Source organism: Solanum pennellii, chromosome 4 (genome assembly GCF_001406875.1).
Source record: "Solanum pennellii chromosome 4, SPENNV200".
NCBI lineage: Eukaryota > Viridiplantae > Streptophyta > Magnoliopsida > Solanales > Solanaceae > Solanum > Solanum pennellii.
In genome coordinates this window covers 71,370,844-71,387,486 of record NC_028640.1, presented here as the reverse complement: position 1 = coordinate 71,387,486, position 16,643 = coordinate 71,370,844, and the positions used below count along the sequence as shown (strand labels likewise).

Sequence of the window (16,643 nt, the reverse complement as noted above, 5' to 3'; positions counted from 1 at the left end):
TAAAAAAAATGAAAATAGACAAGGGGTAAGGGGGAAAGATGGTGGTCTCGTATCAATGGTGTGACGGGCATTGGTACGAGTACCGGTGTTATAAAAAGGAAAAGTACTATTATAGAATGTGGACTGAAATTTGAGAATGCCAAAGCATATGGGCATTAGCTGATATATTATTGACTTGAATTCCTTGTGTGATTGTGTTTTATTTATTTCACCCGTATAGTTGAGATAATTGAGGTGGTTATGTATTATATTCATATTGATTGATTGAGATGCATCATCATTCCCTCTATTGAAACAATATTGTGCACATGCATAGAGATGAGACTGAGTATAAGTTGGGCACGTGGAGATCGTCCGTGCTGGGGATGGTGAGATGTTAAGATTGTAATTTGGGCACGTGGAGACCGTCCGTGCGAAAATTATTTGATATTATGATAGTGCGTTGAGATCGTCCGCACAGACACGTGGAGATCGTCCGTGTCGGTATATGGACCTCGCGAGTCCCCCATGGGTCATGAACTCTCGATGTATTTCCGAGGAGTATCATGTATATACGGTTGAGTGAGTACTGGGTATTCTGAGACATATCATTACATGGCATCATATTGCATTGCATTTCATCCCATCATTCATTCTTGATGACTATATGTTTCGTTTGGTGTTTGGAAAATATTAAATGTTGATTTCCTTTATTGATGAAACTTAAATAGTAAGTGTAATATATATATATATACTTGTACAATCTAAGAAGTTATTTTCTTATATAACTCCCGTCACTACTTCTTCGTTGTCGGTCAATGAGACATACTGGGTACACGTGGTTTCGTACTCATACTACGCTTGTTGCACTCTTTGTGGTGCAGATTCGATTTCGAGTAGGAGCACATCTCGTGGAGCAAATTGAGTCCGAGCTTGGAGTTCTTGGAGTTGTGGTGAGCTGCTTGGCTGTTCCGTGGCCCACACCTCCCTCTATCTTTTATTCATTCTGTTATTAGTATTCAGACAGGATATTCCTTGTGTTAGATTTGTCATTTAGTTTCAGACTTGCATCGAATTTTAGAAGCTCTTGTACTTAAGACACCAATTCTTGGGGTGATATGTTTTAGCTTCCGCATTTCGTACTTATAAGGAACTCAATGTTGGAGATTCTTGCTAAGTGTTAGTCTTTTTTTTACTCATTTGTTGGTTTAGTTGGGTTAATATGTTGGGTTGGCTTATCTATTGGTTGGGAACATAGGTGCCATCACGACTTGAAAATTTGGGTCGTGACATATAAATATTTTTACCAGTTATTCATACACATTCTAAGATCAGTTTAATTTTGATTAATTTTATTGATACAAAATTTACTGATGAAATTTCAGTTGAAGTAATGCGATTTAGATTCCGTTTCTCGTAATATTATTACATTCTGTTGAGAGAGTAATATTTTTTTGTTACTTACCAAATATATATATGCGGATTTAATTTAATGAATTGGCCAATTGTAAAAACTTGCATCGTCATTGTTACTTTATTATTTTCTATAAAATCCGTCTATACAACTCTATTTTTAGTACCCAATTCTTATATCGTGGCTGATTTTAGTTCTAGTGTTACGAATGGGCAGCGTTATCGACGAAAACCAGCAACCATTATTGTTGGCGGAGAATAAAATTGAGGATGATGATGAGAATCTGAAAACAAGAGTATGGATTGAAACCAAAAAACTATGGCATATCGTCGGTCCAGCCATCTTCAGCCGTATAGCTTCTTATACCATGAATATTATCACTCAAAGTTTTGCTGGGCACCTTGGTGAAGTTCAACTGGCTGCTATCTCTATTTCTAATACCGTCATTGTTGGCCTCAACTTTGGTCTCCTTGTATGTACATATCCCCTCAACTTCTTTCAAATCTTACATTATTATTTGTACTCATCTGCACATTTGAAAAACAGGGACGATTTATTGAATCTTCTTCATCAAATTTGTTAAATTCTAATCATCTTAACACCCGATTCAAAAGTTGTATTCAAGTTACGAGTTCAATAATTTTCATGTTTGACATTTTTGTATACATGAGTTGCAATTAATTCTTAAAGAATGACAAAAAGTCTCATATCGCTGATTAATGAGAAGGGTGAACGTCTTATGAGGTTTGGGTAATCTCCTCCGCCTTTTGGGATGTGAGTTAGACCTAAGACCTAATTTAACAAATCCCTAAAAAATTTCTTTCAAATTGATTGGATTGGATCTTCATCATCAAAATTACTGACTTCCTCTGTTTCAATTTTGACATGTAAATGAAGTTAGGGATGGCGAGCGCATTAGAAACGTTATGCGGGCAAGCTTATGGAGCAAAAAAGCATCATATGTTAGGAATATACATGCAGAGATCATGGATTGTTTTAACCCTCTGTTGTTTCCTTCTCCTTCCGATGTACATATACGCTACCCCAATTTTAAAATCGCTAGGTCAACCAGACGACGTCGCAGAGCTATCAGGGATAGTGGCGTTGTGGTTTATTCCGCTACACTTCAGCTTTGCTTTTCAGTTTCCGATACAGAGGTTCCTTCAGAGCCAGCTGAAGACGGTGGTTATCGCCTGGATTTCACTGGCGGTGCTGGCGATTCACACGGTGATCAGTTGGTTGTTTGTGTACAAACTGAATTTGGGGTTAGTGGGAGCCGCCGTAGCACTGGACATATCGTGGTGGTTGCTGGTTATTGGAATGTTTATGTACGCCGCATGCGGTGGGTGTCCAGAAACGTGGACTGGCTTCTCAACACAAGCATTTTCGGGACTTTGCGATTTTTTTCGACTTTCCGCTGCTGCTGGTGTTATGCTTTGGTAAACATAAAATTTTATTTATCCATTAAAAAATAGATTTATCAGAAATCACTCTCAAAGTAATTCATAACTAACGGAATTTTAAATTATCAAATGGAAAATTAAAAGTAAAAAAAAATGATATTATTATTTAATTTGGAAATTTTTGTAGCTTGGAGAACTGGTACTATCGGATATTGATGTTGATGACAGGATATTTGGAGAACGCGACGTTGGCCCTTGATGCGTTGTCCATCTGGTATGTCATTAGTCGTGTCACATTTTTAAAAATATTTAAATTTATTTTTAGACTATAATTTTTTCTTTAAAATTTTTCTTCTGTCGAATCAAATGACGTTAGAGAAAGAATAATTATTGAGCTAAACTTAACAATCTAATTATTGAGCAATACTTCTTTATTTTTGTTTCCCTTTATTGCAGCATGAATATTAATGGTTGGGAGATGATGATACCACTTGCTTTTTTCGCTGCCACCGGGTAATTAATACACCTCTTTTATTTTACATATAAATAAAATGATATATTTTCTTATTCTCATTTTAAGTCTTCTATAATTTCTGGCCAGATTGGTAATAAGATATTTGAGTTTAATAAAATTAACATGTCTAAAGAATGTATTGAAAATGAGTATAAAAAGGAAATCTAATATGTATTAAAAAAAAGTTCAATTTTAGAGATCTCATATTTAAAGATATAAAAATAACTCTCTCTATTAAAGAGCCTTACACGCTTCAAATTAAAATTAGTTAGCCTTAAAAGCAAATGCCCAAAACACATGATAGTCATAATATATAATTTCATCAAAATAAGTATAGGACGGAAATACGGCAATGAGGGGCGGGTTAACACTCCTTAATTTATTTTATGTGTCGAACTTATAAATCTACTTGCAAGATTTGACACAGTGAAAATTTATAAGCTTTTCAAAAGGACATATCATCGACCTGTACATCAAGACATGAATCAATTAACTTATTATTTTACCAATATATATTATTATCATTCATTCTATCAGACATATCAACTCATATTAGAATCTCTCCTTATAATAAATCAACACGACAATTAATATATACATGTCATAATAGTTACATTAGGATTGAGAATATAGTACATTTAACTGTTTAAAGAATATGTTTTTGCCAGTCAGTCTAAACTCTAAAACAATTATCTCTACTAGTCTCGTTCAATACATACAAAATGCACTAGCACAAGAAGTTGAAACGATATCATTTTCATAATCAAGATAAATTATATATAATCTTGTAGCGATGACATGTCCAATTTCTATCTTAGATTGTGAAGAAAAAAACTTCATACTTAAAAAACGATGATTTAATCCTCTTAGTACAAACTAAATTTGTATGCACTAAACCATTTACTATATAAGTTAACAGATAGCATAAACAAATATATGATCCATTATAACATATAATATGTTTTATCATATATTTAATAATATACATCTCAATAATTTCTCACTTAGACATTTAACCGTTGCAATTATTATAATGTACTATACTCTAACAATCTTTCAATTGGATGTTTAATCTTAAAAGAACTTAAAATATTATATCTAAAAACATGCTTAATAAGTATATACAATTAGAGAGGGGATAACTTTTTTTATTGAAGTTGTTACGTGTTGTGAACTTGTGATGCGTAACAATTGACACAAAAACGACAAATTAAGAAAATGATGTTGTTGTCTCTTTGTACCATTTGATTTGTGGTCATAAATAAAAAATACAAAGGCATAGTTGCAAACTGACAATTAATTGTCAGTCTAAGCATTTGTGTTTCTTTTGGATCTTAATATAATACTAATATATTCAAATTAAAATTAATTTGAACTGATAAACTCAGTGATTCACGTTCTTGTATTTTAATGTTTCAATGTTCATATCTATTAATTGAACATAAAAGATACAAACAGCCAACATTATTATTAAGTGTAATATGTTTCTTTCTTGTCTTTATTGAATTGCATAGGATAAATTAAAATTAAACCTTATACCTATCCGTTCATTTCACACTTAAAAGCATATATTATATATCTACTACGTACTGAAGTTGAGGTTGTAGTATTGTTACAAACTTAATATAGTAAACACAAACGTCATATAATATGAATATTTATAATTAAAGATAATATTTCATATGATTACTTGACTATAAATTTGCTGTTAGAAAGTCAATTACATATATGAATTGTCCTCTCATAACGTTACTCAATAGTTACCTATATACGGATTTTTTTTCTCCAAAAAAAGTCCGTTAACTTTGTTTTTTAATCAAAAAATGACTCAAATATGAAAACTTTAATTACCTACTGTTGAAAATTATGCAATTCTGTTAGCTTTAATATCCTAAAGTTAGTTAATGTCAAGTTAATTAGCTGCTACAGTAATGTAGTTAGCTGCTACAGTAACTTTCCATTTTTCAGTTAATTAGCTTAGTGTAGTTAATTGTTACTTAGCTAGTTAGTTGCCTTGATTAATGTGTACTTAGTTACCTCGAGAAATATGTCATACATTGAGTTAGAATGCTATATAAGTTAGCATGAGGCTTCATTGCAAAAATAGATCATTTTCACTTCACAAGTTCAATACAATTCTTCTTCCTCTTTCTCTTAATTTTGTCTAGATAAATTATTGCAATGGTGAGTTCATGAACTCACATTTTATCGTGGTATCAGAGCAGGAGATGCTGGATTTTTAGTGCAGGAATCTAGAGCAGGAATCTAGTGGAGCTTAGATCTCCTCTAGCTGTTAAAGTTTGTGATTTTTTTCTGCTGGAAGAGTTTAGATCTAATCTAGCTAATTGTTTTTTGTGTTGATTGATTGGTTGTGAGGCTGTTTTTCTTCTTCTAGGAGAGTTCAGATCTCAACTAGCTAGTTCATTTTGTGTTGATTTGATTGATAAGCTCGATAATGGCTGTTTTAAGAATCGATCAAAGTGATCCTCTGTATATTGGACATATCTGACTCATTAGGACCTATGATGATACCTATCAAGCTGACTGGCTCTAAGAACTATGGTGTTTGGAGCAGATCCATGAGGATTGCACTTTTAGGGAAAAGGAAATATGGTTTTCTAATTGGCTCCTGCACCAAAGCGTTGTACAATGATGAGCTACACGACAGTTTGGAAACATGTAATGTCATAGTTTTGTCATGGTTGATAAACATTGTGAGTGAGGAGCTTCTCAGTGGCATAGTTTATGCCACAACTGCATTCTCAGTTTGGGCAGATCTCAAGGAAAGGTTTGATAAGATCAATCGCGTGAGAATTTACCAGTTGCACAAGGAGATCACTACACTTACAAAAGGTACTGATTATGTGTTTTACTATTTCACTAAGCTCAAGACTTTATGGAGTGAATATGATATTGTGACACCACATCCTAGTTGCACATGTCCACAGTCTAAGGAGTATGTAGATCACCTTCAAGAATTGAGGCTAATTCAGTTTCTAAGTGGCTTAAATGAATCATATAATTAACCTCGTAGGCAGATATTGCTTAAAGGAGTTACACCTTCTTAAAACCAAGCATTTCCATGATCATAGAGGATGAAATTCAACATTCAACATGCACAGTCAATGTAGTTGATAAGCCAAACTCAATGGTGATGAATGTGAATAGAAATCAAGGGAAGGAACTCTTTTAGGGCAAGAAGTGTGAATACTGTCACTTTACTGGTCACACTAAGGATAATTGCTATAAACTAATTGGTTATCCAAGTGATTGAAAGTTCAGGAAGAAAAAAGGTTATGGTAATAAGAACACTAGTGGTGGCTTTGGTGCTGGTTATGGAGGTCAGGATATAGCCAACAATGTGACTGGTGATTCCAACAGTTCATATGATCAGTCTCAACTAGCTTCAACCAGTCAAAGTGCAGGAGATGACACAGATTTGGCAAAGGACAAGTATTCACAGAGAAGGAATATAAATAAATTTTGGAGATGCTGAACAAAGAGAAGCCAAAGAGAGTTAACATGGCAGGTATTACAACTTGTTTAATGTCAATTTCTTTTTCCTCACAAGACTGGATTGTAGATTATGGTGCAACTCATCATATCACAACACATAAGCAGTCACTGTTTAAGAGTCATGAATTGAGTAAGTCACAGAAGAATCAGGTACATTTACCCACAGGGGATAAGAGTAAATGTGAATCACACTGGTGAATCAGCTATATTTGATGATGATATTGTGAGAAATGTACTGCATGTACCAGACTTCAAGTTCAATTTGCTGTCAGTATCCAAGATAACAAGGGAATTATCTTGCTTTGTATCATTTTATCCTGACTTCTGTGTTTACCAGGATCTCTTCAGTGGCAGGGTGAAGGGGATTGGTAAGAAGCAGGGAAGTCTATACATGTCCAAGAGTGGCTCAACATTGAATAAAATAGACAAATGTAAGCAACTAGTGATGGATGCAGGAATAGCAAGACAAGATACTCAACTTTGGCATCAAAGACTTGGGCATCTTCTCACTTTATCATGATACATTTTAGTCTTCTTTCTAGCAATAAGAATGATATACTTGTTAGTTGTCCTGTTTGTCCATCAGTTAAACAAACAAGGCAAGTATTTCCTAGTAGCAATTCTAGAGCTTCTACTAGTTTTGACTTGGTTCATATGGATTTATGGGGACCATATAAGACTCCTACTCTAGACAAGAAGCACTATTTTTTTACTATAGTTGATGACTACAGTAGATTTGTTTGGGTTTACTTGTTGCAATTGAAGTTTGAAACTGTTGCAGCCATAAAATTGTTCTTCTCTATGATCAAGACTTAATTTGGTGCACATGTTAAAGTTGTGAGATCAGATAATGGTACTGAGTTCTTCAACTCTCAGTGTATTAAATTGTTTCATGAACTAGGAATACTTCATCAATGCAGTTGTCCGCATACACCACAATAAAATAGTGTGGTGGAAAGGAAACATAGGCAAATTCTTAACATAGCTGAAGCTATCAGGTTTTAATCACAATTACCAATCAGATATTGGGGATATTGTATCAAGGCTGCTGTATATTTGATGAACAAATTGCCTTCTTCAAGTATCTCAAACAAAAGTCCCTATGAACTTCTTTATTCTAAAATTCCAACACTTGGTCATCTAAATGTATAGGTTGTTTGAGCTATGCTACAGTGGTGCCTAAGAGTGATAAATTTGCAGAAAGAGCTATTCCTACCATATTTCTAGGATACTTAGAGTTACAAAAAGGTTATGTATTGTTGGATATAAAGTCCAAGAAGTTTCTTGTGAGCAGAGATGTAGTTTTTCATGAAACTGTCTTTCCTTTTTCTACAAAGGAAGTATATACAGATACATTAATAGATGTATGTTGTTTTCCATTAGATGTTGCTGACAATCCATGATGGATTGTGATCTTGATGTTACTACAGACACAGAAGTTCATCATAATAATGATGATAATGAAGTGAATACTAATGATGATGTAGACATAGAAGTTCTTCATGATAAGGGTGGAGCTGCAAACACAGACCATGATGACAGTACAACTAATATTCCTATTTCCACTGAGATTGTTGGAGTGCCTACTACAAGTGTCAGAAGGACTTCAAGGATTGTCAAGGAACCAGTTTGGATGTAAGATTATGCAGGGAGGAAACAAAGTAACACCAGGCATCCAATAGCTAATTCTCTCAGCTATGACAGAGTTACATCTTGTTACAAGGCATTTGTAAGCAAATTGTCTGAATGCATTGAACCTAAACATTTTCACCAGGCTTTCAAGGATGATATATTGATTCAGGCTGTGCAACAGGAGATCAAGGCTTTAGAAGTAAACAATACATGATCAGTAGTTGAGTTACCTAAAGGAATGCACATTTTGGGCTCTAAGTGGATTTACAAGATAAAATACAAAGCAGATGGTGAAGTTGAAAGATTCAAAGCTAGGTTGGTAGCTAAAGGATACAGTCAGCAGGAAGGACTAGACTCATGATACATTCTCACCGGTTTCTAAAATGGTAATAGTTAGATATGTGATTGCCTTAGCTGTCTCAAAAGGGTGGCCTACATACCAAATGGATGTTTATAATGCCTTCCTTCAAGGTGATCTTGAGGAGGAAGTCTATATGGAGATGCCTGAAGGATTTAAAAAACCAGGAGAAAACAAGGTGTGCAAGTTACTTAAGTCTCTATATGGGCTTAAACAGGCATCTAGACAGTGAAATTTGAAGTTGACTAATGCCTTAGTGGCAGCTGGTTTTACTCAAAGTGGTCATGATTATTCCTTATTCACCTTGAGGAAAGATGCAAACAATGTAGTTATTCTAGTTTATGTTGATGATTTGTTGATTACTGGAAGTAATACTAAAATGATCAATGAAGCAAAGGAAAATTTGCATAAGCAGTTCAAGTTAAAAGACCTTGGTGAGCTCAGATTTTTTCTTGGCATTGAAGTGTTGAGATCAATAGAAGGAGTACTTTTGAATCAAAGAAAATATGTGTTAGAACTTATTTCTGAAGCAGGTCTAACAGGTGTTAAACCTTCTTCTACCCCCATTGAGTCAAATCTTAGGTTGACATCAGTAGAATATGATCTGGCTAATGGCCATACTGGAGATGTTGTACTACAAGACATTACAGCTTACCAAAGGTTGGTTGGAAAGCTCTTATACGCTACAATTACCAGGCCAGATATCCGCTATGCAGTACAAGTCTTGAGTCAGTTTATGCAATCTCCCAAGAGGTCACATTGGGATGCATCAATAAGAGTGATTAAGTATCTTAAAGGGACAGTTGGTCAAGAAATCTGGTTACAATCTAAACATGCTAATGTGTTATCATGTTAATGTGATTCTGATTGCGCTGCTCGTCCTAATACCAGGAGGTCTATTACAGGTTATGTGGTTAAGTTTGGAAAATCACTTGTGTCATGGAAATCAAAGAAACAGCAGACTGTTTCCAGAAGCTCAGCTGAAGCTGAATATAGAAGCATGGCATCAGCTGTGTCTGAAATCACTTGGTTGTTGGGGTTGTTTACTGAGCTATGTGTGGAAATTCAAATGTCAATTCTTGTGTTCGGTGATAGCTAATCTGTTATACAACTAGCAGCAAAATCCAGTTTTTCACGAGAGGACAAAACACATTGAAATTGACTGTCAAATCATCAGAGATAAGATCAAAGCAAGGGTTATTGACAAGTCCATGTTAATACTCAACAACAACTGGCATATTTGCTAACAAAGGGGTTGAGTCAAGCTCAACATTCATACCTTTTGAGCAAGCTTGGTGTGCTCAACATTTTGCACCCTTCAGCTTGAGGGGGAATGCTGAAAACTATGCAATTCTGTTAGCTTTAATATCCTAAAGTTAGTTAATGTCAAGTTAGTTAGCTACTACAGTAATTTAGTTAGCTGCTACAGTAACTTTCCATTTTTCAGTTAATTAGCTTAGTGTAGTTAATTGTTACTTCGCTAGTTAGTTATCTCGATTAATGTGTACTTAGTTATCTCGAGAAATATGTCATACATTGAGTTAGAATGCTATATAAGTTAGCATGAGGCTTCATTGTAAAAATAGATCATTTTTCACTTCACAAGTTCAATACAATTCTTTTTCCTCTTTCTCTTAATTCTGTCTAGATTCATTGTTGCAATGGTGAGTTCATAAACTCACATTTTATCACCTACAAAATCACTTAATCTATTTGATTAATGTTTTAATTAATATTTGTTGATATGACAAGATATTAGATATCTACTAAAAATATAATATTGGACTGATCAGATTAATATATCACTACTAATTAGATCACCCCTCGATTAATCCGTACGTGTTATGGCACAAATTATCAAGTACATCACATTAATTACTTTATTCTACCGCCTACCACTGTATGCATGATTTCTATTAATCCATTGTTAATCACCTTTTTTAAAAAATAGAGAAACCAACTTTTATTGTTTTACCATGTCAGACGAATAATTTCTAAAACAACTTGTTGTAAAAACAGATTGAACCACATCTCGATTCTTTTTTACTTTCTTTCATTTTTAATTTTTTGATATTTATAAGGTTTATTTTACGTATGATTATTGAAATTTAATTTTATTAAACTAAAGTCGCTAAATTATTTTTTTCAGAGTGCGAGTAGCGAACGAGCTAGGTGCTGGAAGAGGAAAGGCAGCAAAATTCGCAACAGCGGTATCAGTGATACAATCAACCATTATAGGGCTAATATTTTGTGTACTAATAATGATATATGAAGATAAATTTGCTCTAATTTTCTCATCGAGCTTTGATGTCCTAAAAGCTTTTAAGAAGATCTCTTACCTTCTTGCATTTACCATTCTTCTAAACAGTGTTCAACCTGTTTTATCCGGTAATTATTACGTTAATTTTATCATACAAGAATTTAACTTATATACGTTGAGGATCTGGTAAAAATAATTAATAGAAAGATCTTTGTTTGTTACAGGGGTTGCTGTTGGTTCAGGATGGCAATCAAAAGTGGCTTATATTAATCTAGGTTGTTATTACCTTGTTGGAGTCCCTCTTGGAATTCTTATGGGTATGATTCTCCACACTGGTCTTGAGGTATGCTGGTCATATTATTTTTATCATATAGTTATAAATTAATGTTTATTATAAACAATTAATTGAATTACATAATGTTGAATAGAATAGTTTGTGATTGGACACTATCTGGTAATTGTCAATGCATTAAACAAAAATTCATTTATATATTTATAAAAATGTTAAGAAAAATAATTGGGGTTATAAGTGAAAAATGGAATTGTAGGGCATGTGGGCAGGAATGATTTTTGGAGGAACAGCTTTGCAGACTATAATATTGGCTTTTATAACGTATCGTTGTGATTGGGAGAAAGAGGTACTAAACTATTACTATAGTAATAATATCAAATATAAAATTTTGAAATTTTTATTTTATGAAATTATAAATATATTAATGTAAAAAAATGATACAATTGTGCTTTTTTTTTTTTNAGAAAGAGGTACTAAACTATTACTATAGTAATAATATCAAATATAAAATTTTGAAATTTGTTTTTTATTTTATGAAATCATAAATATGATTAATGTAAAAAATGATACAATTGTGCATTTTTTTTTTTGACAGGCTAAAAAAGCTATAATGCATGTTGAAAAGTGGTCTGAGCCACCTCCAGTTAGTCAATCGTAGATGATAAATGTTATTTTTTTGCAAGTGGATTTTGATTAATGACTAGCTGAGGTATGCAACACTGTGACCTCTAAACCTTTTTGGATTTGCGCTACCGTTGTAATTATCGTTAACAAAATAATTAAATAATAAAAATATTTTCTTTTTAGTAATTTAAATTTTTAGATGACGTTGTTATTTTCTGTATATTAATAAATAAATACTTAGATATATCCAATTATCCTCGAATAGTTTTTAATTCCGATCACATACCTTTTCATTCCATGCAATGAGCACAAGCAAATAATATCAAGAGATTCATTAAAGTTTGCCTTTATATCCATATGCAGCATGAATTAGCTTATTGTTGCTATCGATGGTTAATTCACATGGTTAAATACAAAGCAAACGAATTAGCTTGTTATTGCTATCAGTTATCTCTCATCTTTCTTTTATGTTTTAGTATCTCATTTTCTTCATATTAAACTTTTTTTTTTGTTAATTTTTCCTTAATTAATATGTTATTACTTTGTTATGCGATGTTATTTCAATCATATGCCAAAAAATATTTCATTGAAAATTCTTATCATATTTGAGGAAAAAAATTAAGTGATAATTGCCCAAGGAGCATTCTGAGTAAATAAAAGAACAACACATCTATATTCTTCTATTTTATACCTCATCAATTTTAGCATATACTAACATTTATGTTCTATAATATATACATAATGAAAATAACTTTTGCTTTTAAAACTAAACCCACATTCTGATTCATGTGGTATATTTGTAAAAAAAATCATCATCTCCAACAACATTTCAATTTAGTAGCAATCTGATAACAATATTGAAGTTACATGTCTGTGTAAGAGTTGTCTGACTTAACTTTAAAAAGTAGCTTTTAAAAAGTCAAACCTAAATAATTTTTAAGTTAAAAAATAAAAGTAGGTGAGTATTTACTTTTAACTTTTAGCCTTCTTAAATCATTTTAAAATTATTTTAAGCTATTTTAACTTTGTCATATACTTTAAAAAATTAAAAAAATAATAACTTAAAAAATAAATTTTATCAACTTTCAAATAGTTAATCCAAACAAGCTAATATTAAAAGCCTAATAAACACTCAATTATATGTAAAAGAGAATACTTAATTTTTAAAATAACACATTTTAATTAAATAAAGGTCAAATATGTTAAAGTAATAACGCATATAACACAATAACTAGAATCACAAGCATACAGTAACTTGAGTACCAAAATTACATTTTTTGTTGTATTTATTAGTCTTCTTCTTTTGTGAGATGAGAGAAAGAGAGAAAATTCTCTTTTTATATTGTTCTATATTCTAGTATATTGAGTTTTATTATTTTAAATTTTTATTACTTTCTGACTCCTAATTTTCTACAAAAAAATTTATTAAATTTAATAGATATATTTATATTAGATGAGATATTTTTAAAGAAGATAATACCTTTAACATACTTTAAACAACTTATATTTTTACCAGTGTTTATGATGAAATACTTTCCATAAAATTTCCACCAATATTTTGGTACTGATACAGTGATACCCCTATTTTTCCCCTCATTCTCCCACTCAAGAAATTCATTTTTTTTTTCTACGTAAGAAATAAATTGTGCATGTATGGAGACAAGCCGGATAGTACAAACATCTAAATTAGAACATAAAATTATGGAATAACGATAATGATGAAAATAAGATTAATTTATAGATATTTTTAATGACGGTAAATGTGTCGTTTAAATTTCATAATATATTTTGATGCATTATATTTATGATTTATTGTAATAATCGTTTGATATTACTTTTTTTTTTATCTATAAATCTTATTCTTCGGACTGCGTTGTTACTAATCTCTAACATCATTCCTCCAAATTTTCTAATATTTAGGACTATTCAGGGGAAATAAATAAATTAATTAATTAAATCAAATAAGGGAAACTTCAATATTTTTTAGGTTTGAGTTTTAATATTAAAAATTGATAAAATAAATTAAATTTTAATTTTAAAGAAAACATAATTGAAAATAGTTAGAGAAAACCAATTAATCAAATAATATTTACAAAATATAATTTTATACGCGCGTTTATGTGTTAATTAATTTTATTATTATTAGATAGATAAAAATCAATCCAAACAAAATCATCAACCCCTAATTACTGATGTTTGTCGTATATCTTGTTATCAAGTTATGATTACAAATCAAAACAAAGTTTCCATCCAATTGTTTGAGTAGTAGCCATTTTTTATTTTGCTACTTCCCCGTTCTATCTTTGTGTATATACTACGCTTTTGCGTTTTGCCTTTCAAACTGTTTACATTATTATACGTGAATTTTAATTTTCTTTAGAACATTTTCTTAACGATATTTTTTAATAATAATGGCAATGACATATTAATTAACACTATTAAATACAGTAATTTCTTGCTTTTGATTATTCTTTTGTCACTCATTAATACTCTTACCTTTTTGCTTCCTTGGTGAGGTAGAATATTTTATTTATTATTTTTTACGTGAAATGAAGTAGAACTTTTTTTAAGAAGATAAAATAATATCTTAAAAAAAGAAGAAGAAATCCGAATTCAACTAAACTGACGTTATAGGAAAGAAATTATTTTATTAATTTAGAATTGTTATTTGAAATTAAGTTTTGATGTTTCAAATTATTTTTTTAATAATTAATCTAAAGAAAATAATGTTTTTATTTTGGTCGATTAAATATAAAAAAGATCAGGCAAAAAATTTTATTGACGAAGGGAAGGTATAAATCACCTTTTGAGTCCAATGATTTTAGCACAATTACTTTATTAACTTACATTATCTTAACATAAAAATTAATGTTTAAACGTGTAAGAAATAATCACATGTTATATTAATTTTATTATAAATTTGACGATATAAAAAATTGAAGCATATTTAAATATTAATTACAATATTAAAATGAAGCATACATAATTAAATTGTGAGCAAACTATGTACTAGCACTGAAAATCATGTCTTATATAATCATGAAAATAAATCATAGTGTTACTTTTTGTGAAGAACAATTTACCGATAAAAACAGACTACAATGAGAAACTACATATTCAAAACTGTACAAGTTAACGTCTATTTCCAACCTAATTCTTGTAATGTGTTTCTCTGCCCTTTTTTTTCCTTCTCTTTTTTTCTGTTCTTGTGAGTTTGTATTGTTTTTTCTCTTCCCTAAAATGTGAGTATAATGATGTGAATATGATTTGAAATAGTAAAGCAAAAACGTTTTACAAAATTGTGTCCAGATGCATGGTGTGTCCACCTACGTTTGTTGTGTATGTATATACCCTGTGTGCTGCTGCTATAGGTATCTTTTGTACTATTTTGTTTGAATGGTTGTTACGTGTTATTTGATAATATATTGCTTTAAATTGTATATGCTTACATAATGTCACAATTCGTAATTTGAATGATAAAGTTACAAGAAAAGTAGGGTACAAAATAGAGCTACTACGAAAAACTAAAATACAACGAGAAGAGAAATATTAAGGTAATATTACAATCATATCAAATCAATCGTTATATAAAATGAGTCCTTTTATCGTTATCTAACGATAAATTTGAACGATAAGGTACATTAAAATTTAAGTAACAATAAAAATAAAAGTTACCTATAAATTAACGATGGATTGTATTTTAATTAGTAGTTCTCGTGAGAGGAATTACATTTAGTGGAGTGATTTTAATTTTTTTTAATTAAGTTGAAAATTTATATAATGATAAAAATACTAGCCAACTATTGTGAACTCATAAAAATATAAAAGAAAAAATTAAAAACTTGTGTCGTTACCATATTATACTTTTTCATTCTTTTATAAAATCCTCCATGCAACTATCTATTTGGTACGTACCCACTTCTTTTCTCGTGACTAATTTTAGTTCTAGTATTACAAATGGGAACCGTTATCGACGAAAACCGGCAACCGTTGTTGTTGGCGGAGGTGGCCTCCGCGAACTGGTTGCCGGAGGATAAAATTGAAAGAAGGGATGACGATGATCATAAGTATCTGAAAATAAGAGTATGGATCGAAATTATTATAACAAAAATATTTTTTAGCGCCAATTCAAAATTACTATAACAAAAATACTTTTTAGCAGCAATAAATATACATATTAAAAAGAGGGTTAAAACTTTTAATGACATTATTTAACTGTCATTGGATCCAATATCACTAAAAATTTTATAAACATATACAAGGAGTGCTAATTGCCGCTAAAAGTACATATTTAGTGACAAATAAATCATTACAGTGATTAATTGTCCATAAAGATTATTTTTAATGTAGTGAACAAATAATGAACCCCTAATTAGGGTTGTATATAAAATATCAAAAATTGAATTGTCGAATCGAATCAATTTTATTTTATTTTTTTATAATTCAATATTCAGTAATTTGATATAATGTTCAGGAATAAAACTTTAGAACTACGGTATTCAAGTATGAATTTAGAATAAGACATTAGTATTACTTAATATTTGGTATATTGTGAATATCGAATTATTTACTTCATAAAATTCATCAACAAGTCCATTATTCATTAGTACAAGTCAATAAAGGAAGTTCATTACTAAACATAAACAATTCA

General features: G+C 31.1%; 1 protein-coding gene across 1 annotated transcript; it reads left to right on the top strand.

Annotated features, from left to right (window-relative positions):
- The first annotated feature begins 1,496 nt into the window (after positions 1-1,496).
- LOC107015661 (protein DETOXIFICATION 27-like) lies at positions 1,497-12,175 on the top strand. Its single transcript, XM_015215991.2, has 8 exons — positions 1,497-1,865; positions 2,291-2,832; positions 2,984-3,070; positions 3,253-3,309; positions 10,966-11,204; positions 11,301-11,419; positions 11,625-11,714; positions 11,964-12,175. The coding sequence occupies exons 1-8, from the start codon at positions 1,602-1,604 to the stop codon at positions 12,024-12,026; spliced, it is 1,461 nt and encodes a 486-aa protein (XP_015071477.1). The 5' UTR covers positions 1,497-1,601; the 3' UTR covers positions 12,027-12,175.
- Positions 12,176-16,643: the final 4,468 nt, after the last annotated feature.